General features: G+C 38.3%; 1 protein-coding gene across 1 annotated transcript in view; it reads left to right on the forward strand.

The window, feature by feature from the left end:
- The first annotated feature begins 1,272 nt into the window (after positions 1-1,272).
- Positions 1,273-26,063, forward strand: part of slc9a7 (solute carrier family 9 member 7) — a 34,647-nt gene continuing 9,856 nt past the window's right edge. The window contains exons 1-14 of the mRNA XM_042005665.1: positions 1,273-1,804; positions 5,942-6,144; positions 6,223-6,300; positions 8,508-8,584; positions 8,675-8,787; positions 9,000-9,105; positions 10,547-10,688; positions 10,828-10,933; positions 11,532-11,620; positions 12,203-12,316; positions 12,413-12,524; positions 12,622-12,775; positions 24,460-24,523; positions 25,906-25,988. Coding sequence (XP_041861599.1) covers positions 1,519-1,804; positions 5,942-6,144; positions 6,223-6,300; positions 8,508-8,584; positions 8,675-8,787; positions 9,000-9,105; positions 10,547-10,688; positions 10,828-10,933; positions 11,532-11,620; positions 12,203-12,316; positions 12,413-12,524; positions 12,622-12,775; positions 24,460-24,523; positions 25,906-25,988 — 1,727 coding nt within the window. The 5' untranslated portion in view covers positions 1,273-1,518. The remainder of the gene's footprint in view (positions 1,805-5,941; positions 6,145-6,222; positions 6,301-8,507; positions 8,585-8,674; positions 8,788-8,999; positions 9,106-10,546; positions 10,689-10,827; positions 10,934-11,531; positions 11,621-12,202; positions 12,317-12,412; positions 12,525-12,621; positions 12,776-24,459; positions 24,524-25,905; positions 25,989-26,063) is intronic.

Here is a 26,063-nt window from a genome sequence, read left to right on the forward strand (position 1 = left end):
TTTAAAGCATAAGGCAGCATTGGAAAATGCAGCACTATCACAGATAATAATATTACCTGTCCAGACTGTTTTACAGGCTTTTTCTTTTTAAATGTAAAGTCATAAAACTACCAGATCTGATGACTATGACCAGGCATGCTGAATGAACACTGATATAATTTATAATTGGTCTCAAATCCATTGTATAATATTTCTTATAAAGGTCTTCATAAAATAATGTGGTAAAAAAGTAATAAAATAGAATAAAATAAGGTAACATTAAATAAAATGATGTAAAATAAATTAAGATTCCATTAGAAACGTCTCATATAGAGACAGAAAGATGTTTTAACAACCACAAAAAAAGCAGAAATATTAAGTGGTCAGCGCTTTGTAGAGTCACGGTACACAACAAACAAACAATGCTGCTGTCTGCTGAACGAAACAACCAATCGCCTGTGTTGGTTGGAAAATTCAATGTTTTAAATGAATAAATAATGCTGACAAATTAATGCTATTTTATTTCTTTAAGAAACACCAGAAACCTTATGGAAAATAAAGTTAAATATAAACCTAAAGTGGACTATTTTCAGAGCTCCCCCTTAGTGTCTCCAGTGAGCCAAGCTCCCCTTAACTCCCCAGTAATTGAAACCCTGCTTTAACCAACTTCTGTTTTACTTTTTACACAAGATAACCACTTTAGTTGTAATACAAATCATTTCCAAATATCTAGATCTTTCTTTTTAATTTTAATTAACATGGGCCACCCTTTTCCCAGTCTGTGCCCCAGCCCCCCTATATAATTATTTTCTTGACTTGCCCCTGTACAGCAGGTGTTTACAGGAGTTTGTATACTGGGGGAAAATATGAATTACCTAAAATAAGAAAAGCTGTGCTGTTTCATACTGTATGTTTTATGTAGTGTGTTCTTCGATTAATTGTTTTAATGATTACTGTTTACAATGGATTTTGGACTGCTGCTGTCTTGGCCATGGCTCCCTTGGAAAAGATTTTGTAATCTCAATGGGACTGCCCTGGTAAAATAAAGGTAAAATAAATAAAATAAACCCTGAGCTTAAGCAATTTTGGAGTCATTTAATCCTCAACAAGGACTTATTCCTGATTAAACATAACTTGGCAAATGCTGTCATTTAAAATACTGATTAATTCATCTTTAAATTTAAGGGGTATTGTAACATTTGCCTTTACTTTCCGTTTTAAATTCCAAACACCGGCTTAATTTCCTGTTTTGAAGAGAACCAAGCGCAGAATTACACAATCATCAAAATCCCAGGACAGTGACTCAGTAGCTTGTAATCAGTGCGATCCGGTCTCCTCCACATTCAGGGCAGCGCTGTATCATTTCACAGCCACTTCCTCGCGCCGTGTACCTTTAAAAGGTTGAGCTCGCCGGTCTATGAGCACCGGATTGAGTTTCCCTTTGGTTCAGCTGTATGTGCATGTATGTGTGTTTCTTCCAGCAGTGACATGGCATAGAGAGGCAGTTGCTCTCAGCGGCAGCAGCATCATCCTGAAACCATGGTCGCTCTCCGACAGCCGAAGCGGAACGGAGGCTGCGCCGCGCTGGACGCGATGCTGGTGCCCGTTTGGATCCTACTGAGTAGCGCTGTGTCAGGACTGAAGGCGGAGGACGACGGAATGGAAGAACTTGTCACGGAGAAGGAGGCAGAGGAAAGTCACCGACAGGACAGCGTCAATCTCCTGACATTCATTTTACTGCTGACGTTAACCATTCTCACCATATGGCTATTCAAGCACAGACGGGTTCGTTTCTTGCACGAAACCGGACTGGCAATGATTTACGGTAAGAGGTCTTATGGATTATGTTGAATGCACATACAAGCATGCGCATCCAAGCACGCGGAAGCACAAAACGCGCACTCACCCTCCTTCAACTAGCGCCACCACCTTCCCGCAGGCTCTGCGTGATTTCAGCCTCTCGTGTGCTCACACAGAGGCGCAGATCGACCTGGAGACGCAGAGAAGGAGTAAATGCAGCGACGCGCCTCCGCATTTCAGCGCGCTCATGTAGCGCCCATCCACGGCGCCACACCGGGGCTAGGGGGTGCTACAGCCCCGTGATAAATCTGTGTAGCCCCATTAAGCCCCCCCAAGAAATTAGATTATAAAAAATATAATTATGAATTTATATATAATATTATAATAAAGGAATGTATTAGTTTAAAAACAGTTTGCGGAGATTCTCCGCTTACATGTTTCTTCTGTGCACTGATTAAGAGGGGACAGAGGGCGGGCGGAAACTTTTTGTTGAAACTCACGCTAGGCTGAGGTGGTCCGAATCATTAGATACAAATTGTTTGCACTTCTCGTTGCGCCTGCAGCACCCCCACGTATTGGTCAAGTCCCTCATTAGCACCAGGAGAAAAAAAATCCTGGCGCCGTGCCTGGTAGCGCCTAATTGCCTGGGCTCATGCTAATTTATAGAAGGTGGTTTAGGTTCTTCAGCTCGGTCCATTCCTCCTTCAGGCTGTTGCAGCAACCGCTGCCTGGAAATCACACCTCAGTGCAGCTGATATCTGTGGCATCATAAATTAGATTGGTGACCTCATGCTTTATCTTCTGTGACACTATTAAAATTGCACCACAAATGTATTTGCTATACATTTAAACGCTTTTAGAGTACAGATTTAAAATACATACTCAGATGACTTTAAAGTTAAATCTAGCAAACGTTCTTCAGCTCTAAACAAAAAGGGAATTACCTTTTTTTGGTTGTTTGAGGCTGTAAAATCAGCAAATATATCAGTGTAAATGGTTATTATCAAATCGGATCTGGATGTGCTTCTGTGCATGTGAGTTTATAATGGTTATTTCTACAAATTCCTCTATAGAAGCACTGACTTTTAAAATTGCATATACTGTATAAGTGTGACACCAGGGCGCTTTGTCTAAAACATCCCACACAGGTCCGGTGAAGCTGTGTTAAAACCGTTTAACTGATGATCACTCCTGTTTAACACGAGTTTAATTGCACTGTCTTTGAGTGGCCAGTCAGAGCAATTTAACTCAAGTCACGGCTGCAAATGTCACTTATTAACCAGAGATTTCATAGTGGGGGGAAAAAGGCAGACTTTGATTTGTTTTTAAAGCTTAAAAAGCAAACATATCATTGGTTTGTTTCCAGCCAAGTTTTGGTTAACAGCTTCACAAACATGAGCCATTAGCTCCAGCAGGGAGGTTAGGCTTGGAGGGCAGTCAAGATCAGGAAAGTAATTTCACGTTTCTGCTGCAGTATTGTTGTTTTTCAAGTAAGAAGATGATTTGCAGATGTAGAAGTCATGTGCATATACATTTATATGCATAGATAATTATTGATAAATATGAAGTTTTTTCAGAAAAACAGGAAGTGCAGTGATTTATTGAAACAACTTCCATAATGTTAATATCTGGCATATGGGGAGGATTCATCACTCCGTCAGCTCTGTTACCACCAATTTTCATTCCAGTTCTTGTCATTTGGCATATAGCCTTTTCTTCCTGTTTATTAATGACTTCTTGGTCACCATCTTTCTATAAAGACCATTTCTGATGAGACTTAGACAGTAGATGAAGGTCCATATGCATCTACAGGTTGTGTCAGGGCTGGATTTTCTTCTGTTTCGTAAGCACATCACTTTCAGATACTGATCATCTGCTCTGGATGTTTTTGTATGTTTTATTCAACTTTTTAAACAACATACTTCTCACCAAGTGTGTGTGTGGCTAATAGCTTTTTGGGAATCACTTTGTCAGTGAAAGAAATGCTATTTTATGTCTGTTAAACTGTATTATTGTTGTATTTATCCTTTTATTTTTTTGTAGAAACAACTAAAAAATAGGAACAAACTGGTGTGTCTGTGATCATAACAAAGTGACTACAGAGCCATTTAAAACTGATTCATGTAGACACAACGCTTGACTGTGATTATACCACTGAGTCATGCTATGGTTATAGCTCAACTTGGCCATTTAATTAGACCACATTGTCATTTTCCTTGTATATATGCACAGGGAGGGAATTATATTATTATGTAGTATGTACAATGCCACATCACTGTGGACTGTGTGAGAAAATGTTCAAGACATTCTACTGCTGAGATCATGAACATCAAAATATAGCAAAATTCACTGCACATATGTCTTTAAGCTACTTAAATAGTTATTTTTATCCAGTCGGAGCAGCTTTATGTGGAATTCAGCTGTATCAGTATACACTTATGCTTTATTTTCTTTACAAAAATATGCAGATATTGAGCTTTTGGGTCTAATTGAGGATAAAATTGGAGGAATTGGTCGTGCTCCAACTGCATGATCAGGGTGTGTGACATGGCCTTGAGAGCTTTTGGTTGGATTAATGCATTTTAAAACATGCATTTTAAACATCAGGTTTCAACTGGACAAACAATGATACTTTTTTTGTTTGTTTGTTTTGGGTTTTTCTAATGTTATGTAAAGTTGCTGCCTTTTCATTCATTGGCTCGGGAGTTTTGTTTTTTATGATTCAGTGTTAAGTGGCTTAACACACACACAAAAAAACCCACGTTTTTTTAAAAAAGCCATCAGGTACAAGTACTGGACTGAACATGAGTTATAAAGCTGCCAAAATCTTAAGGTAAACTTAACCCCCCCCCCCCCCCCTTTTGGAGAAGATCATGTCAAAAAAAGAAAAGACCTGCTAATCACGAGGTCTGAAATGTCTGGTATTCCCAAAATAAACGAGGTGTATCTTCACAGTTGTATGTATGTATAATCTTGGTCTCAAGAGAAAGCTGAGACATGTGAGATTACTACAGAAGTGTGAGAATTAAGATATATGTAGCTGAGTTAATTTGCCTGATAAACAGTTGAAATGGTTATTCTGAAAGAAAACCACATTACTGTTCTCATGTTGTTGTTGCATTCCCATATAATTGCTTAGGGTCTGAACTATGTTTGATTTGGATACCAGTGCTTGGAAACATATTTTAGCTGAGTTTATCCCCCATCATAGAAATATAGTTTTGTAAGAGTCAGTTTGATATAGTGTAATTAAACTCTACATGGTAACATTATTGTATTTTTTCTGACCCTCAGTGGTATGAGGCCGATTAGATGTATGAACAGATCCTCATATATTCACGTGATCCATCTTTGGTACTTCCCTCTCTAAATTTATGGAAAGAACCTAAAGTTTGTGGGCTCAGTATCGAAACAAGCAGGTGTTTGATTTTTATGTCTGGATTAAATAAACTTCTGCACCTGTGGTTTTCGTGTGTGTGTGTGTGTGTGTGTGTGTGCATACATGAGCTTGTTTTTTCTACATGATGGGGGCAAAGTGTGAGTACAGACCTTATGGGGAGTTTCTGTGAACATGGAAGCAGCAATTTTGAATTTTGTCCCTACAGATACAAGATTTATTTTAGGGGTTAAGACTTGGTTTAAGGGTCAAGGTTAAAATTCAGTTTTAGATTAGGGATAAGGTTCAAGGTAGGCATCTAGTTGTAATAGTTAGTGTAAAAGGTTTTGGAATGCCTCATGGTCATTGCAAAGCAGACGTGTGAATGTATATATATGTGTGTGTGTGTGTGTGTGTGGTTAGGCCAAAGCCAGTGTGTGATGTTCATGGTTAACCCTGTAGCAGAAAGAATCAACGGGTTCAGTAGTGGCCGCTTTGCTTTGCTCTGCCGTGCCTTATGCAGTTAACTGCTGTCTGATCAAAGGATTTATGCTCTCTTAACTGCCTGCCTCATCCCTTTCTTCTCGTCTGTGACTTTCTCCCCAAGATTCTACCTATCAGTGCCCCATTTTTCTTTTCTCTTTCGCTCTCTCTCTGCAGCTGTTTGATCTGACGTGCCCACTTTTTCTTGCATCATATTCATTAGATGTTTGTTTCCATGAACAAATGCTACATTTTCTTGGATCATATCATTATTATCTTCATCTGTCTGTTTTGATTTGTTAGGTTTATTGGTCGGTGTGATTCTGCGCTACGGCATTCCCGCCACCAGCTACCACCACAAGACACCCCCAAGCTGCTCGCTGAAGGAAGGACCTACCAGCACTCTGCTGCTTAATGTTAGCGGCAAGTTCTTTGAGTACACCCTCAAAGGGGAGATAAACTCCAGGGAGATTCACAATGTAGAGCAGAATGATATGCTGCGCAAGGTAGGTGAAGAAAAAAATCATCATCTGTTATGAATGACTGCTAGATTTATGTTACCTTAAATTTCCTCTCATTTCCAGGTGACTTTTGACCCTGAAGTTTTTTTCAACATACTCCTTCCTCCAATCATTTTCCATGCTGGATACAGTCTAAAAAAGGTAAGATGATGCATGGAAATCCAGGGCCTGCTATTCAGATTGTGTGTGTTTCAAAGCTGAACTAGCATGAAACACAGTAACATGAGATGATATTGTTGTAGGGCCAGGGGGAAATGTTTGCAACCACAAAATACTGGCTCATTGGCTCAGGAAAGAAACCCTCACCGACCAAACTGGGAGAGCAGACAAAGATTTCTTAACATAAATATCCCTTTTTGAGAAGAAGTCCAGAGCAGATGTCTTTCGTTTCCTCTCTGGGTTTTTCAGAGGCAAAGAAATATGGCTGACAATATGAGTCTTTTCTCCTGAAGACTGTTGTTAAGTTTACTCAAGAGTCTAGGCTTTATTTCAGTTTACTAATCTATCTCCATATTTACAGTGGGAATTGTCATGCTTGAAAATGTTGGTTGCACTTAAAATGTGTCTGGGTGTTATAAAGTTATATAGTGAAAATATTAAGGTGAGGCTGTGTGGTTAAGTGTGGTTGTTGAATCATGATTTAGTTGTATATGAGTAAGGTAATTTGTTTTATGTAAAGGTCACTGGATGGTCCTCTGAACTCACAGCTGATATATTTCTGCAAGACCCCCAGGAACTTATAACTCAAGTCATCCCAAGACTTTAATTATCTTATGAAACTGTAAGTTGAATGGGGCTAAAATTATTTACAGGTGTCTTGACATAATAAATTGGGCTTTTCTTGCCACTATGAGGTTTGGCAGTACAATACCCTGTCTCAACAAATACTGGCTGGATTACACTTCCATCTGACACAAACGGTCACATTCTCTGCTGGATTAAGATATCTTTATAAAAGAAAATTATTTAATGTCAGTCATCTTTAGCTACACTTTGTGTTTTCTGTTTTCTAGCTGTAACTTGCAAACTTCATTTCAACTTAACGTTAGCCTGTTGGAATTACTTTAGAGAGCATAGCTACTAAATTAATATATAAAATATCCTTAACTGAATTTTGTTTTTAGTTTAGTAGAAAATGTTAGCATGTAACTTTATATCAACTTAATTATAGTATTGCTATAGCTACAAACTTGATATTAAGCATCTTTGACTAAATTTTGAGTTTTTAGCTTGTGAGACACTTTATATTAACTTAATAGCATATTAGGTTTTTCTTTAGTGAGCAGTTATTAAATATAACATGAAGCATTTTTGGCTAAACTTTGTGTTTTCAGCTTATTAGAAAATGTTAGCATGCTAACTTTATTGTAATGTTAGCTTTTTAGCATTGTTTCAGTCAGCATAGCTACATAAAGTTAGCATTTCGATCAGAGACATACAGCCTCACTAAGTTGACAGTATTACTGCAGACTTGTAGTTTTGCTATTAACTGCAATATGTGCTGACAGGATGCTGTTAATAATCATTTTAATTTCTAGGTGGCATTGAAGGTGATATCACATTGTTTTGTCTGATCAGTCTTACCTCAAAATATTTTCAAGTTAGCCACAAAAGACTCACAAATGACCAAAATTTAAGCATTCTTGATCTGTTTTTAGCAATGATATTTTGTGTCGACTACACAGTCTTTGTACAACAATAAGGTTTAATAAATAGTTGTTATATGAGACATTTCCTTTTAAAAGAAAGGATGTGCAGATCTTTGCTTGTTGCTTGTAAGTCCAGTTCAAGATAGAATTTGCTGAGTCAAACAACAGTGATGAGGAAATGGGAAGAGAGGGCATGCCAGCCACAAAAGGCTACATGTCTAGTGTCAAACACGGGAGTGATAGTTCGTTTTAAACTGCATTTAAACACTTGTGAAAATTAGGACTGTAATTGATCGACAGATTTTTGGAATAATTATCTGCATGTCATCTACTGGAGTTGGTCTGAGCTGAGCTGTTATGTATAACCTCAAAACTGTCAACCTTTTTTATCTCTTTAAAAAAAAAGTCAGTGTGACACTCTTAGGAAAAGGCTAATTTCCTGTAGAAATCAGAATCAGCAGTTTTTGTGTTGGACTAGAAGTGTTTTGAACAGACATTTGCTGCTTGTTTGTTTTACAACCAGTCAAACAGCAGGGTGTGTGTTTGTGTTACTCGCTCCTCTGTAGCAGTTTCTGACCTAAAGGCTTCAGACTCGAGTCGTTTATCACCATGAGAAATGTCCAGTGTCATTTTTGTACAACTGCCACATAAAAAGCCTTCTATTTAGTTTTCTAATTTTATCTCTTTTTCTCCTGCCAGAGACATTTCTTCAGGAATCTTGGCTCGATCATAACCTATGCATTTCTTGGCACTGCAGTCTCCTGCTTTGTTATTGGGTAGGAGTCTTCTGTTTGTCATATCACAATCTGGCACATTATGATAAAATCCTTCATCTATGAGCTTTGGTTTTCTTTGCGTGTCTGCAGGAATCTGATGTACGGTGTTGTGAAGCTGATGCAAGTGGTGGGCCAGCTGACTGACAAGTTCTATTACACAGACTGCCTTTTCTTTGGCGCCATCATTTCTGCCACAGACCCAGGTACAACACACACAAACACACACACACACACACACACACACACACACACACACACACACACACACACACACACACACACACACACACACACACACACACACACACACACACATATACATACATCCATACACATGCAATGAGAGGCCAAGAAAGCAGGAAACTGTTTACTGTTGTGGTTATTCATCAAGTTCTTTCTTTGTGTCTTTGTGCAGTGACGGTATTGGCCATCTTTAATGAGCTCCATGTAGATGGGGATCTATACGCTCTACTGTTTGGAGAAAGTGTAATGAATGATGCAGTGGCCATTGTGCTTTCCTCGTAAGTCATCTTTCTGCCTTATCCAATCATAAAGTTAAGTAGTTCCTATGAGTTCTGTACTTCAGTATTTAGAAAATTAATAAGATTTCTAGATTTCTCCACTACATCACAAACAAGAGGTACTTTCAAATATTCCTTTGTATAATGCATGTAATCTTCTAAAACTTGGTTTGGAATTGAGCTACCTGAAAACTGGAGCTGGAGTAAGTGAACAATTCATAGCCTCAGCTTTAGAAATGTGAACAGTACATTGTTAGACTGATACAGCTCATAAAGGCCTCTACCTGTGTTGGTTTTCAGCTCATGTTGAATGTAACACTGATATGTGACAGGGTTAGCGTTGCTGCTCCTCTACAGACAGACAGCACTATAACTCCCTCTGCTGGAGGTTTATAAATCAACTACTAACAGTGTAATGTTGCATCCTGTTGATATTTTTACCCTGCTGCTGTTGCCAGTAACACCAATGTTGTTAATCACAGGTAACTGAATCTATTTTAAATGACAAATTCTCAAAGTACTTTTTGCCTAATTGAATTTAAAACAAAACTAATAAAAATCATGGATTTTGCACATTGTTATGGTTTATATATATATATATATATAAATTTGACATTAATGCACATGTTTTTTCACACATGCACTGGCCAATAATCTGGTTGCAACTGAACATGTCAGTGTTGTGTGAATGACCCTGCTGGTGCTTTTATGCAACATTTTGATAATAGAAATCTGATTTAGGTTTGTTTTTCAACTGCTCCCTGCAACTGCTGTTATTACTGCTGCCTAGTTGGAGGTCATGTATTCAGTTACGTTTGTCTGTCTGTCAGCAACATAACTCTAGAAGATATGGAAGGATTTTGATGAAATGTTGTGAGAAATTAAATAAGGGATTAGATTTTGGGGGTCGTCCGGATCGTCACCTGGTTCCAAGAATTTTTTAAAGGATTCTAAGGATTCTTCACTATTGGGGGATAGGGATAATTTTGCCATTGGAGCCTCTAACTCAAAAATAATGCCCACAAAGAAAAAAGAAAAGAAATTTCAACAGCTTGGCGGTGGTCTGCACTCTGAGTGCTTCTAGTTTTAGTTATTTGTAAGCTAATTTCATATAAAAACTAATTATCACTCCATGTTAGTTAGCTTGATATAATTTTTTATGGTAAAAGCACATGATATGAGAAAGTGGCTCTGGAAGGACAAATAGTATGCAGCCTGCAGATAATCCTGCACACAGCGTGGCCCTTTCCATTACTTTCACAGACCTGTTGGAGAAGCATTAACATTCATGTTCTATTAATAAAGCATTAATATATAATGTAACCTTTAAGTTTAATTTGTGCAGTGTTACCAGAATCCCTCAGTAATATATTTAAATGACTGGTATCAGAACATTGACTAAAAGTATAATGATGTTCAACGCTGTGTTTTTGTATTCCAGGTCCATTGTGGCCTACCAGCCCAGTGGTACAAACACACACATGTTCGATGCCTCTGCCTTTTTCAAGTCGGTGGGTGTTTTCCTGGGTATTTTCAGTGGCTCCTTTGTGATGGGTGCAGCCACAGGAGTCGTCACCGCTCTTATATCTTTCTCTTGTATGAGTACTTTGAATTTTAGCTGTAGTCTGTTGCCAAGACTGAGTTGTTTCTTGTAGCAGTAGCTGTGTTATCATTGTGGCTGATGAGGATGCCAAACCATGTTGTTCCTTAACCGAACTCCACGTGACCAAGTTCACCAAGCTGCACTGCTTTCCGCTGCTGGAGACGGCGCTATTCTTCCTCATGTCCTGGAGCACGTTCCTGCTAGCTGAGGCTTGCGGCTTCACAGGTGCGCTACATGTATCAGAGTATGACTGCAGAGTTTACACCCCTGGAGATTTTCGGTTAGGATGATGGACACCCACATCTCTTTAGCATCTCTTGAATTTTTTTTACTTAAACTATGTTAAACTGCATGTCCCATGGTATATATTTTCTTTATTTAAAATTATTCTGTTTAATCCTCTTTTCAAGTCTTTTTTTTAAAAAAAACAGAATATTTATTATGATTTTACACTGATTTCTCACACTGACTTCACATACCCAAGACAGCAATTTTGTAATTTCCAGCTCACATGCTTTCAGTTGTCCTAAAACACACAATTAAAGTTTAAACTAGGGAACTTAATCTTCTTTTACACAAATAAAATGTGTCAGAGCCTTAAATATGGATTATGCAGCAGATGTGCATCTTATGAAATTAACAAATCATGTGACACAGCTCTGAAGTATTTAGAAAATTAATCTTCAGACATTTCTAGAAAATGATTGCTTCTGGGAAACTGTATGAAACTGTATGAATAAAATCATACATCCTGCCTGTATAATGCGGCTTGTCTGCTGTAATTTTCTTGTAAACTCACTAACACATGCTTGTTGTCTTACAGGTGTTGTGGCTGTGTTGTTTTGTGGCATCACACAGGCTCACTACACATTCAACAACCTCTCGGAGGAGTCCACAAAACGCACCAAGCAGGTAGCATCTGACCATCTCCCTCATGTTGCAGCAATAATCTTCAACCCCCCACCTCCTCACAAACACTGAACAGGGCGCTCGTGCCAGATGGCGCCATGATCAGCTTGCTGTGACCTTAATCAGGGCTGTCTGAGGACATCCCTCCTGTCATGACTGTTCAGTTTCCCAGAGGGGTTCAGTCTTGAGAACAGGCTGCAGATTAGCAGACAGACAACATGCTCCCTGTCATGTTTAGGATCAGTATGCTGACAGGCTCTGTTTACACTTAGACAGTAGCTATGTATTACAGTAGTAAAGTTAATGTACTTGACTTGCATTAAAACCAAGATAATGATTTTTCTTTTTTGACTCTTGCTTCTCACCTTATTTGTGTGTTATGTGTGAATCACTAACATGAATGTAGATGTAGTCTCTTGATTTTTCTCCCCCTTTTTTATTTTTTACCATGACCATTTTATTATAAAATAAAATGATTTTATTTTTAATATTTTGTTTTAATGTTATATTTGTTCCTCTTTATATTTATGATTTCTAAATCAATATCATGACATTAAATATTATATTTATTTATTTATTTTTCAGCTGTTTGAGGTTCTTCACTTCCTGGCTGAGAATTTCATCTTCTCGTACATGGGCTTGGCACTGTTCACCTTCCAGAATCATATTTTCAGCCCAATTTTTATCATTGGAGCCTTTGTATCCTTTCAACCCTCTTTTTTACCTTTACAAAATGTTTTAATAAACTGTGTAAATTAAACTGCTCTGTCAGAAACTTCTTGACCCACCTGTCAGATTGCCATATTCATTGGAAGATCTCTGAACATTTATCCGCTCTCCTTCTTTCTCAACCTCGGCCGAAGAGACAAGATCAGGGGGAACTTCCAGCACATGATGATGTTTGCTGGTATGAAAAATTGATAACACATATTTGTATATGAACTTATTCTTGCTCATCATGTCAGGTGGGGTGTGATAGCATATTATAATTCCACCCTCTGTAGGTCTGCGCGGGGCGATGGCGTTCGCCCTGGCTATCCGGGACACCGCTACCTACGCCCGCCAGATGATGTTCACCACCACGCTGCTCATAGTCTTCTTCACTGTCTGGGTGTTTGGTGGAGGGACTACACCCATGCTGTCCTGGCTGCATATAAGGTGAGAATTTTTTTCTTTCTTTCTGAAACTGTAAAAAACACTACTTTCCTTTCCAGCTTCACAACTAAAACTTTAATGGTTAAAAAGGTACAATAATTCTTTAGGTTATACTTTCTGTTATTAAGAGAGAGATCACAGATTAGGTATGGCACCAAAATTATACAGACTGAAAATTAATCTTGTATTGAGACTGTGAATGACCTCCTAAAGTTTAAAAAGAAAACCTCTGTTTAACTCTTCACTTAGTCAAAAATGGCTCAAACATTATAATATTTTTAAGCCTTATCTGTCAAATTTGTTGGATATGTTTATGGTAAAGGGTAGGAGACTTTTACCACTTCCTGCCTCACAGAGACTTTTGACATCTGCAATTACAGCTAGAAAATGAGAGCTAGTCGGTGGTAATGATGTAGCCTTTGTTGAATAACAAATTTTACTCATAGATTAGTTTTCTTTTAATAAAAAATACATTAACATAAGCTGACATTTTAAAGATAAAATTTCATTTTACTGTGAGGCTAAATGAACTCGACTGTTAGCTTAGCATTAGCTGTATGGCAGCAATCAGCATATCTTTCGGTAGGCATTTACTTTGATTTATCAACCTGTGAATAACATCTTTGGGTTGTACTTTAGATTAAAAATTAACTGACATAAATATATGAATTTATATACAGTGTGAATAACCTAAAATCTACAAAATACATCAACTTAACTGCTCACCTAGCCAAAAATGGCTATAAGATGTTAGAATATTTTTAAGGCCTAATGGAATAAAATTTTTTGGGATATAATTGAGTACTGTATGTTGTGGCATTTTCATTAAAAGTTATGCAATTGTTTCCCAAATGGACACTAAAACAAAGAATCTTTCTTAGATTGAATTTCAGGTCCACATTGCAGAAACTGCACATCTAGTCAGTTGCAACCAGTATCTAGCTTGATAACAGGTTCTCTCATATAAAATCAGATTTTTATCAGTGTTAGTTTTGTTTTTGCTCTAACCACATAATAGAGGTAAAATGTCAACTAATCTGCAATGACTGGAGACTGACTTGGTCAAATACTCTGAGATACTTATCGTTTCTTGCCTCACAAAGGCCAAATATTAGCAGCTAAATAAAGAAAAGTGAAAGCTAGCTGGCGATTTGTAGCATTTATTAAATAACCAAATGTACTTACAGGTTTGTTGTCTCTAATTAAAAATATATTAACAGAAGCTGACATGTTGATGACTGATTTTAGTCTGCAGTGATGCAGTGAAGCATCAACCAGTTAGCTTAGCATTAGCTTTGTAATAGAAATCCATGGCTCTTTTTTAGTGGGCATTGTTTCTTTTGGTTTATCAACCAATATTTGGATGACATATCTGGATAGCATTTTAGATAAGAGTTAACTGACAACTGGAAGTCTTTCCCTAAGTTACCAACTAGAAAAACTGGCTTTATGTGATTGTTTTCTCTTAGATATTTTGTGGTCAGCTTCCAGTTTCAATCAAAAATAGCATATCAAGAACAAGGGGAAGTGAGACACATATATTTAAGCTATAAGTCAAAGAAATATCATAATTTTTTTCCATTTATAGCAACCCTGCTATAAGGAGTAGGTCTTTTCTCCTGGAACACACATCCATCCATCCATTATCTATACTGCTTTGTCTATTAAGGGTTGCAGGGAAGCTGGAGCCTAACCCAGGATCTTGGCAGGTGAGAGGCAGGGTACACCCTGGACAGGTCACCAGTTCATTGCAGGACTCTCCTGGAACTTCTCATGTATTAAATCATTATTAACTTCTTATGGGCTGCCAGGAGATGGTGCCAGAGTTATCTACTGCTGCTTGTTTACCATCTCCCATCTTTGTTCATGTAGAACTGTGGGGATCTCTGCAGGATGTACTCTAGGATTTACCCTCTCTCACTGAATGTTTGAACTTGAGCCAGAAGTGACACTGAATCCAATCACTGGGCAGACACCACATGAACCGTTCACAAGTGATACATTACCAGTTGTACTGCTGATGCAATAGTGGTTTGATATTTGTGGAACATGGCATCTCCTCATGTAATCTGTTCATGATGCACCACTTGTCATGATAAAGCGGATTATTTCGTTCACAACAGCAGTGACCTGAGTGAACAAGGTCTGCTTAATATGAGTAATGCCTCCTCAGACTGAGCAGGAACTATTGTGTTTGAGGGTTTAGTGCACTGCCAAAATCTCCTTGTGAATTCATTGCCATGGTAACATGACTGGCAAACATCAGCTGTTCTCCCCAGTGTATGTGCACATACTCACACAACTTGCAGTCATACTGTGTAAGTATCTACAATTGCAGTCTAGCTGGTCTTTTATTTCAAAGTAAATATATATATATATATATATATATATATATAGGATGATTAAGTAGTAACTGGCACTTTGGTGATGACTGGGATAGAAAACGTCTTGTGTGTGATTAAATGCTGCTGGTGCTGGGTTTTAAAAGGATGTCTGTAATCGGGGATGCATGCTACTTATCTCACAACTTGGCGGTGTAGCCATCCAGAAAGAAAGAGATCCCTCTGTACTCACGCACGGTCAGGAAAGGGCTACTATGAAGAAATTTCTTCTTTTGTTATCTGTTAAACATTTTGAGGAAAAATAGTTGTTTAGTTTTGTTTTAGTTTAATTGTATTCTGTTTTAACTGAATTTTATTTTTCTTTCATTTGTTAATTGTATAATCTGTTCTAATTTACTTTATTTTTTTTTATTTTTCTTTTTCTTTTCTTTTTTATTTTAAAAGTTTATTTTTATTTAGTTTTACTTAACTTCACTTTAAGGCTGTAAGGTGCTTGTCATGAAGGAAATCCCCGAACTCGTTGGTAAACACCACCAGTGAGGGATGCCATCAAGCTGAAGAAGGAGCCCTATCGGGCCTTCTTAGCCTGTGGGACTCCAAGAACAGAGGCCATGGAGAATGACTTTTGGATGGCTTAGAGAAGATTCTGGTCCACTATCTGGTAGCTCAGGAGGGAGACGCATTGCTCCATCAACACTGTAAAGTGGGGGTGTGGGGCCTCCTCAAACCCATTGACAAGTCTTCTGACGAGTCGGGGAACCCTGGCGTGGGCTCTCCTATCTCTGGGGCTGAGGTTGCTGAGGTGGTTGCAGGGCCATGGGGGTGGATGAGGTATGCCCAGGGTTCCTTAAAGCTCTGGATGCTGTATGGCTGTCTTGGTTGACACGCCTCTGCAGAATCGTGTGGACATCGGGGACAGTTCCCTCGGACTGGCAGACTGTGGTGGTGGTTCCCCTTGTTCAAAAAGGGGGATCAGAGGGTGTGCTCCAACTACAGGTGGTCACTCCCCAGCCTCCCTGGTAATGTCTATTCAGGGGTCCTGGAGAGGAGGGTTCATTGGATAGTTGAACTTCGGATTGAGGAGGAGCAGTGTGGTTTTCATCCCGGTTGTGGAACAGTGGACCAGCTCTGCACCCTCTTCAGAGTCTTAGAGGGAACATGGGAGTTTGCTCAATCAGTCTACATGTACTTTGTGGACTTGGAGAAGGCGTTCGACTGTGTCCCCTGGGGAATTCGGTGGGGGGTGTTCCGGGAGTATGGAGCGCTGGATGAGCTGTCTGGTCCCTGTTCAATCGGTGCCTGAGCTTGATGTCACATTGCCAGCAGTAAATCAGATTTGTTTCCAGTGAGGGTTGGACTCAGCCAAGTCTGCCCTTTGTCACCAATTCTGTTCATAACTTTTATGGACAGAATTTCTAGGTGCCACGAGGTGTTGAGGGAATCTGGTTTGGTGGCCTCAGGACTGGGTCTCTGCTCTTTGCAGATCACGTCGTTCTTTTGGCTTTATCAGGCCGTGATCTTCAGCTCTTGCTGGAGTGATTTGCAACTTAGTGTAAATCGGCTAGGATGAGAATCAGTACTTCCAAATCTAAGACCATGGTCCTCAGCAAGAAATGGGTGGAGTGTTTTCTCCAGGTCAGGAATGAGGTCCTTGGAGTCTTGTTCATGAGTGAGGAAAGGATGGAACAGGAGATGGACAGGCGGATCGTTGCAGTGTCTGCAGTGATGCAGACTCTGCATCATCTGTCGTGGAGAAGGAGCTGAGCCAAAAGGCAAAGCTCTTGATTTACTGGTCGATCTACATTCCTACCCTCACCTATGGTCATGAGCTGTGGGTAGTGACCGATAGAACAAGATGGCGAATACAAGCAGCCGAAATGAGTTTTCTCCGAAGGGTGGCCAGGCTCTCTCTTAGAGATAGGGTGAGAAGCTCAGTGATCCTGGAGAGTAGCTGCTCCTCCACATCGAGAAGAGCCAGCTGAGGTGGCTCGGGCATCTGGTCAGGATGCCTCCTGGACACCTCCCAGGTGAGGTGTTCCTGGCACGTCCCACCAGGAGGAGGCCTCGGGGAAGACCCAGAACACACTGGAGGGACTATATCTCTCGGCTAGCCTGGGAATGCATTGGGATCCCCCTGGAAGAGCTGGCGAATGTGGCCGGGGGGAGGGAAGTCTGGATAAACCCTGGATAAACAGTAGAGGATGGGTGGGTGGATGGATGGATGGATAACTTCATTTTACATTATTTGATTTTACATAGCTTAATTTAAATTTTTACTCTGCTTTAATTAACTTTACTTCACTTTGCTTGGTCTTATTCCATTTTATTTTATTTTATTTTACTTAGTTGGACATTTATTTATTAATTTAATAAATATAATTATTCATTAAATAAATAAATTTACATGTTATGATCTTAATAGTGGTTCATAGTTTTAAGCATTTTTAATAATATTTTTTTAAAAAAACCTAAGCTAAAATATTCCAGTTGCACTCACCCAAGTTTTAGACAAAAATGTGTTATTATTTGTAGAAAAGAGCACAAATCTTGCTTGCTTTCAGTGTTTTTAGTGACTTTTTAGTGTTGTAATTTTGGTATTTTAATTTTGTGAGTCAACAAAATGAGCTTCCTTTAGTAAGTGCTCTTGTCAAAATGGAGATTCTACATTTTTGTTCGTTAGTGTGAATCTCTTTTTTGACATATGCCATTGGTTCTGATTTTGTTTTTGATTGATTATTGTGATGTCTATGTTTTGTCTGTGTTCTGGCTACAAAAAATCAATTTCCCTCTGGGGACAATAAAGGATTTGAATTGAATTGAAGCGTTTGCCCACATCAGAAGGTATTGTTCTAATGTTTGGATTTTAGTTCTTTTCCTGCCTGAGTTTCAGACATGTTCCTTAAAATGACTTCTGCACATTAGATGCAGTCGCCCGACGTTCAACACAGCAATGGATTGACATTGTAAGATGTGTCTCTATAACTGAATTATGCAGAATAGGGACCTTTTATGAAGCAATTCCAGGCTTCACTGCATCTAAGAGAACAACACTAGTAGCTGTTATTTTCCTACCCTGATGCTGCTGCTAGCAAAATTTTCTTTTTGTACGTAAAAATAAACAATGCTAGTTGGATCATCTTTAGACTTCCTGCCATTTACAGTCATTCACAGCTGTTTACTTTCAGTTTCACTTATTGTTTGCCTGTGTTCCCTAACGGCGTTTGGTCAGATGGGAAAAGACTGAGGTTTGGGTTTATATTGACAACATCCTCTGCAAAATTATCATAATGATGAATACTACCACAAAACAATAATTACTGAGTACAGTTAATAATAATAATAATAATAATTTTATATTTATTTTTTAGACCTGTTATGGATAAATAACTGTCCTTATTGAATCAGTTTAAGAAACTTGTTGTTGGTGTCTTAAAATCTTTACCTTGAAACAAAATTAAATATAGAAGTTGAAGTGGCAGGTAATGTATAATTAAAGTATGAATGTTAATGGCAGTTAATGAAGATACTGTAAGAAGTATAATTGTGACAGAAGATGAGATTGGTATAAAAATTTAAAAAGTTAAAGCCAGACACAAATTTAAAACAAAAACACTTAAAATGTGATCCAATTTGTGAACTCCAGTTTTTGAAACTTTACTTTGAAAGTAAAGTTGAAACATGTACATGTTGAAAGAAAATGAAAAACTTCAAATAAAAAGCTAAAGGGACAGCCAAAGGACAGAATAAATAAAATTTCAGTTCCAACGTTGATAAGAGTTGGAAACAGCTGAAGTACAGACAGCAGCTGAAGTGATAGTGATGAATTAAAGACTGAAGTTCAACTACTGAGAGAAGTAAAAAAAACAGTGGCGAATTAAAAACTACATGACAACCAAACTGTAATCCGCTGCAGCAAATATATCTACGTTGAAGAATAAGATATGAAAGCAGCTGAACAGCATTTAATTGAATTGCACTGAATATCTAAAGTTATGTCATCCAACTGTATTTTTCGTGTGTATGAACATCTGCTAAGCCCCAAAATGCCAAGCCAAGTTTGAGCATTAGTGCATGTCCTCAAAACAGAGGATTATATTTGGCCTAGACTGTTGCCAATTACTGTTTTTAAAAATGCTGTGTGGGTTTTTTTTATCTGCTTAAACTCCCATTCTCTGGACATCAAGTCCTCCATTTAAGTGCTGCTTACCAAGATGTAATTTTGATCCTCGAAATAATATGAATCTGCATTTATCTATGCATGCAAATATGGACATGGTGAAATGAAATCTGCTCAAGATATTTGTTAAGCACTGTGATACTTGGAATTCCATTTAGTATTTAAAACAAAGTTTCATTATATACATACCACTCAATACTTTAAGTATTTTATTTTTATTTTTGTTGTTTTCTAAGTATGATTTCTATAATTTTTTGTTTTAGTGAATAGGAGCACTTGGTATCTTCAGGGACCATGGAAACGTGAAACTCCAAAGCCAAAAAATAAAACCAGAAAAGCTGGTTTGAAACCACCTGAGCATAGAAATAACTCGATTAAAGCTGGGCTTTGTTGGAGCTGCTGCTTCTTCGAAATTAACTCAGCTTGATGCAGCAACAGCCAAGCTTGTTCTCGGCATGATGTGACAACTTTAGTCAGTGTTTTTTTTTTTTTTTACTTTTTATCATAATTTTTCTTTTACATTTTTGTTTTTCATTCAACTGGGCAGCAGTCTTTTTTTCCCCCTGCAATGCAAAAAGTGGGTCGTGCTGTTTGTGTTCAGTACATGCTAAGGAGGAAGGCGATAATCAGAAATAGATCAAAAACTGGATCAAGACCTCCATATTCTGTTTTTTTAAAAAACTTAAGGATTTGCTGGAGGACAAAACCATGACATGCAAATTGCAAAAAAGAAATATTTGATAGATTAAAGGAAAGGAGTGGCTGTTTTAAGGTGTGTTTTAAGGACTAGGATTAGGTTTGTGGGTGAAATGAGTCAGTGGAACGATCTTTTACATCAGAGAGTGTACAAACATGTTTCTTTCTTGTTCTGGGTAACATGTCCTGGACTGAGCTTCTCTATTTGGGGCCCCAGTGGTTGTGTTAAGTCCATTCTTTACTGATACTGCCTCCATAGAACTTCCACGTCCTGATTCTCTTCATGTGTATGTGTTGTTTAGTTGAGATAGTAGAAAATCGAAAAAGGCACTTAGATACTGGTTGCCTCCTTCTTTTTGAAGGTGGAAAACAAAAAGTTATTCACAGACCCAGAAAGGGTATTTCCTGTACTTGACAGTTATGAAACAGTTTGACGATAACCATGCACGCTAGTTAGACCCTCCACTGTATAGTGTCAGATGTAATTTAAGATTTATCCGGAACATTTTGCATGTCTCAGCCTTGGCCTCCATCCACAAGGATTAGAGTCAGTTTATGTGAATCAAAAGTGGTTATGAAAAATCAGCTTATGTTCTGTTTTAATACTTTTGAAATGAAAATAAAATAAAATAAAAAATACTTTTTTTAATCCCAGAGGGAAATTACAATGTTGTAATAGGGTGTTTTTTTTTTTTTTTTTGTTTTTTTTTAATATAAAACAATAATATTTAATTGGAAGAATTAAGTGCTTTGCTCCGGAGGACGATGGCTGCTGGCAGGAATCATCTCCGGTACATTTCTGTCTTATACTGGACTTGATGAAGCCTCACACTGAACGCACTCTGTTGTTTCTTCATTGTGTTGTGACGAGCATGTGAATAATCGTCCATTATTTTAAGCAGCTTGTGCAGGATTCTTTTCTGGGCCATCAACTGCAAAGCTAATTGCACTTTCACAACAGACTTATAAAAGATATGAAACATCTTGGTGTAAACATTGAATGAGGACGCTACATAAGAAGTAGAGTCTGCTCTGTCGTTTCTTCTAGATGCCTCTGTGATGCATTTCCAGTCCAGCCTGTTGTCCAGCTGAACTCCAGAGTAATTGTATTCCTCCACCACCTCCACCTCTTCTCGCAGGATGTAAAGATTGTTTTGTTTACTCCTGTTCCTCCTGAAGTCAACAATCATCTCTTATGTTTTGTTTGTGATCAAGATGAGCTTATTGTTTCTGCACCATCTCACAAACTAACTGACCAGTTCTCTGAACTCAGCTTCTTGTACATCACTGATACTCCCCAGAACTGCAGAGTAATCAGAAGATGACAGGACTCAGAGTTGTATCGGAAGTCTCAGGTGTACAGTGTGAAGAGAAATGGTGAGAGTACAGTCCCTTGTGGTGCTCCAGTGCTGCTGACCAACATCTTATACAAACAACCTTTCAGTCTCACAAACTGTGGTCTTTTTGTTAGGTAGTCATAAATCCAGGTGGTGGAGGTATCCACCTGGATTTTATGGAGCATCTCACACAACAGGGCAAATGAATTGTATTAAAAGCACTTGAGAACTCAAATATCATGATCCTCAAAGTGCTGCTTGATTGGTCCAGGTGAGAGTGGGCTTTTTGAAGTAGCTGGATGATGGTGTCTTCAACACCAAGTGCATTATAATAAGCAAACTACAGTATTATGGATCAGAAAGGTAATAGTCTCAATAACAGTCTGTCAAGGACTTTCACAATGTTACATGTTAGGGCAACTGGTCTGTAGTCATTTGGTTTAGGTGGTTGGGATTTTTTAGGTGCTGGCAGGATGTTTTCCACAGCACATGAAATCTTTTCAAACTCAGGCTGATGTTGAAAATGTGCTGAAAAATACAACATAGTTGAAGCTGGTTTTCAGAACCCTGGGGCTGACACCGTGTGGACCTGCAGCCTATCCGTGTGTCTATTTATGTAGATAAGTACAAATGTGTCCACATTCAATGCTACTGCAGTATGATGAAGAGGCCTACTTCACACTAATCTTTTGGCATTTTTTTTTTACTGAATCTATATTATCTAGGCTACATAAAACAACTTTTTTTAAGGCTAAAAATACACTGTCATTCAGTCAACTTTCACTCCTTGGTAATGATTAATTTTGACAGGAAAAATAAACCTAGGTCTTTATGCAGAACTGATGTGAGTTTCCAGCTCCCTGCTTTGTACGTCATGCACTGAGTTTCCCATGAATCACCAGCAATTGTTTTCTGTAGTTCGTTCATGACTTAACATTTCTATTTCTGCATTTTCGAGCTTTACTGGATCCTGCACACTCAGATCTAAAACTCTGAGCGGCTTTTTCTCCAGGCCGTCAAGGCCATCGGTCTAAAACATGAACCTGGTCTTCAGTCCATGTCATTAATGTGTTAAACTCTAAACTGCAAAGAAAGTGGGGAGCTGAACCTTCTCACCCTCCATGGGTAAAAAAAAACCCCATATATGAGAAGGGAGATTCACGCACACTTTCTTCGCAGTACAAAGTTATGATGATATTCAACTACTGTAATTCCGACCAGTAGTTGAAGTGACGTCGCTACCAGGTTTGTCCTCTCATGCTGCGGCACCCTACCCTCTCTCCCTCTCTCCTGTTGCTCGTTGTCTAAGTGGATAACGCAACTCAAATCCAATATGAACACATTTAAGACTGATACCAGGTAGCAGACAGGTTTGGGCCAGATCTGGCATCACGCCGGCACTTCTGGCCAACTGCTGGCATGGCAAGTGGTATGTCAACTGGATGTGGGCCAGGTCTGGCGATGATGGCTCTGTTTATACAATGGCATGCCATATGTGGCCCAATTATGATTTGGTATATGTGGCCCAAATCTGTCCACGCCATATGCGGGCCAGTTGTCGTTAAGCTCATGTTGCCCATATCTGTCTCATATTAACAAAAAATAGTTAAGTCTTACTTTTAAAATGTATTTCTACCTTTAGTGTCTCACTCACCTCCACCCCACTCCTAATTCAATTTAGTTTTTCAGTGTATAGCAAGTGCATTCAAACTCATAAACACATCCACATTACATGCTCCAATTAGTATTAGTACCGACAGAAAACTTTTTTTTAAGCAAAATCCTGGACGATTTTGAAATTCTGGCCTTTTTTACCTCTCAAAAAGAAGACATATCCATCATGTCAAAGAGGACGTTTGGTCACCCTAACTGAACCTGAACATGTTCAGCCCATTAGCTCTGTCACGACCTCCATCAGCCTGATCCTTCTTTAACTTGAAGCCGGTGATCTTTTTTATTCCTCACGACAGTATGGTCGGACCTACTACAGTTTGCTGCCACCTGGCAATGCATTGTAGAGTTTTACGTTTCACTTGGTAAGAGGCATTAGGGGCAAATTAGTTATGAAAGCTAAAACGTTTTTGTGTATCAACTCTTATGAGTTGTCTATCAGAAAGCTAAACTAGATGAGCTGAGCTATCACTGTAATATCTGCACAGTATCTGTAGTTTTTAACATCATTAGCCAGTTAGCTTAGCTTAGCCAATTAGCCAGTTGTGCAGACCCTGAATTGGGACACACCTATTATCATTTGCCAGTTAGCTTAGCATAGACTAAAGATCAGCAAGGAAGTACACAAGTCTGGAAAAAAAACAAACAAACAAAAAACAAAAAAACACTTATAACATAGTTAAGTGTTTTAGTTAAACAACAAAAGTTTAGCTAGGTAATTTTTTGTGATACTGGATAGCAGTTTTATATTCTTTAATCCTTTAAAGAAATCCAGTTCAGTTGTTTCAGGACAAACATGCTAACTGCTTGCAGTATCTACCACACAGGTTCTCCATGCAACTTTTAGTAGTTACTATGTCCAAAACCCGACTGTTTGAGCTCTACCTGTTTGTAGAGTAACAGTCCTTATTGCATTGGTTATTGCATTATATTGCATTAATGCTTTGGGTTTGATCAATGGGAATTTTAGCATGTGGGATTTTAGTTATTAAATCTTTTTGTTATTGTTTGACCCATTAAAACAATATACATGTGATATCAAGCAGAGACACACATAACTAGCTCAGTTACAGCAGAATCTGCTGCATGAATAACTGCATTGATCTTGAGGTCTAGGGTTATTTTTCTGGCTTGCTTGCAACATTATGGATTAGTGTTTTGACTCACCAGTTCCAAATCCAAACAACCCATGCCTGCTTTTACCTTAAAGTATGCAATACTGTAATTCTCTCTCTCGCTTTTTTTTTTTTTTTTTTTTTTTTTTGTAGCTTTTCTCAAAATGATGTTAAACTGTCTCATCACAGAAGAACAAATGCCACAAAATGAATTAAAACCACACAGGATACAGGCTTGACAAAATTGTGTTGATTGAAATCAAACTCAGTATAAATTGAAGACGAAAATGTGATTTGTAGGATTTATACAAGTTCAACATTTTATCTCCACTTTCCTCTTGAATTACAGGGTTGGTGTGGATCCAGATCAAGACCTGCAGCCCTCTGGAGACAGCTTCCAAGTCTTGCAGGGGGTGAGGATCCCACTCACACTCACATTTAGTATTGCTTTCACTGTAGATGCTGTTCTGCTTCTGCTATTTTATGTTGATAGACGTTTTAACAGTTTTCCACTTCCCCTCAGACTATTTTAAATTAGTTTTGGCCCTCAGAAGATGGTGGAATTTCTTGATCATGTCCACATATGTCTTCTTTGCATGATAACCTGCATTTGTGGATTTCAGAATGAACTGTGTTCACAGATTTCTGGAAGTGTTCCTGAGTCAATGCAGTAATGTCCAGAGGAAAGTCATGTCTGTTTATAATTCATTGTTGTCTGACGGCCCAGAAAATCACAAGCATCCAAATTTGACCTGTGGCGTAGTTGCACGTGCAAACAGATTCCTCATTAATCTTTGAATCTCTTGATGATTTTTTACACTATACAGGGTGGGATCTTCAAAGTCTTCACAATTGTTCATTGATGAACATTTTTCTGAAATTGTTCCACAATAGTTAGACACAGCTTGTCTTATGCGGGTGAACTTCTGCCCAACTTTACATCTAAATGAGACTCTGCGTCTCTAAAATGCTCATTTTTATACCCAGTCTTTTTACTGACCTCTTGCCAGGTAAATTATTGGTTATCAAATGCTCATCCAGTTATTCATTTATTATTATTTTCCATGAAAAAGTAAATTGTCTCTGATATATTGTTTATGTTCTATTGAGAGTAATTTTTTAAAGAATGGGGATTGTACATTAACTTTGGTATGCAAGATGCTTAAACTTATTTGTCAGTTATATTTAATTTGTAATGCTCACTCTTCTCCACATTAGGTCATAACCCACATTGTGCTGTTTAAGTTCATGCTGACACAAGGCTTTGAACTTATGATCTTATCTGTAGGTGGGAGGATCTCTCGTTTTCAAAACCTTAATTTTGCACTTTTGCTTAGCTCCAAGCAACACTGAAAACATCATCATGTGTTGGATGTATTTTAGGTAAACTTTTATAGAGTTGCAGAATTATCAGTAATACATTAAAAAGGCACAGAATATGGCCCAATAAGCTTAATACATACATGTTCAGTCATTTTAACAGGCACACATGGCTGCAAGGTTACAGTTCAACTGGATTACATTTTAATAGAACACTTTATTACAGTGTTGGACATGTGCAAGAGTGGAAAAATAGTTGAGGACAAAGTTAAAAATAAACAACTCAAGTAAAGTGCTGTATATTCAGAAATGTCTTCCTCACTTCCAGAGAAATCTGTGTAAGTCTGTGCTCTGTATTTATAATTAACCAATCACTCCTGAGTCTGAGGAATCAAATTATCATGGAGAGAATTAACACTGTATGTTGTTGAAGTTAATCTGTAATAAGAAAATGTATTTTCCTTTGTTTCTCTAGGATGGCAGCCAAGCTGAGGGTCAGAGTAAAACCAAGCAGGAGAGTGCTTGGCTCTTCAGACTGTGGTACACCTTTGATCACAAGTATCCTCTTTGTGTCCTGCTTCAAAAACATATGTGCATCATTTGTGTTTAACCACACGGTAAATATTGGTTGAC

Source organism: Melanotaenia boesemani, chromosome 14 (assembly GCF_017639745.1).
Source record: "Melanotaenia boesemani isolate fMelBoe1 chromosome 14, fMelBoe1.pri, whole genome shotgun sequence".
NCBI lineage: Eukaryota > Metazoa > Chordata > Actinopteri > Atheriniformes > Melanotaeniidae > Melanotaenia > Melanotaenia boesemani.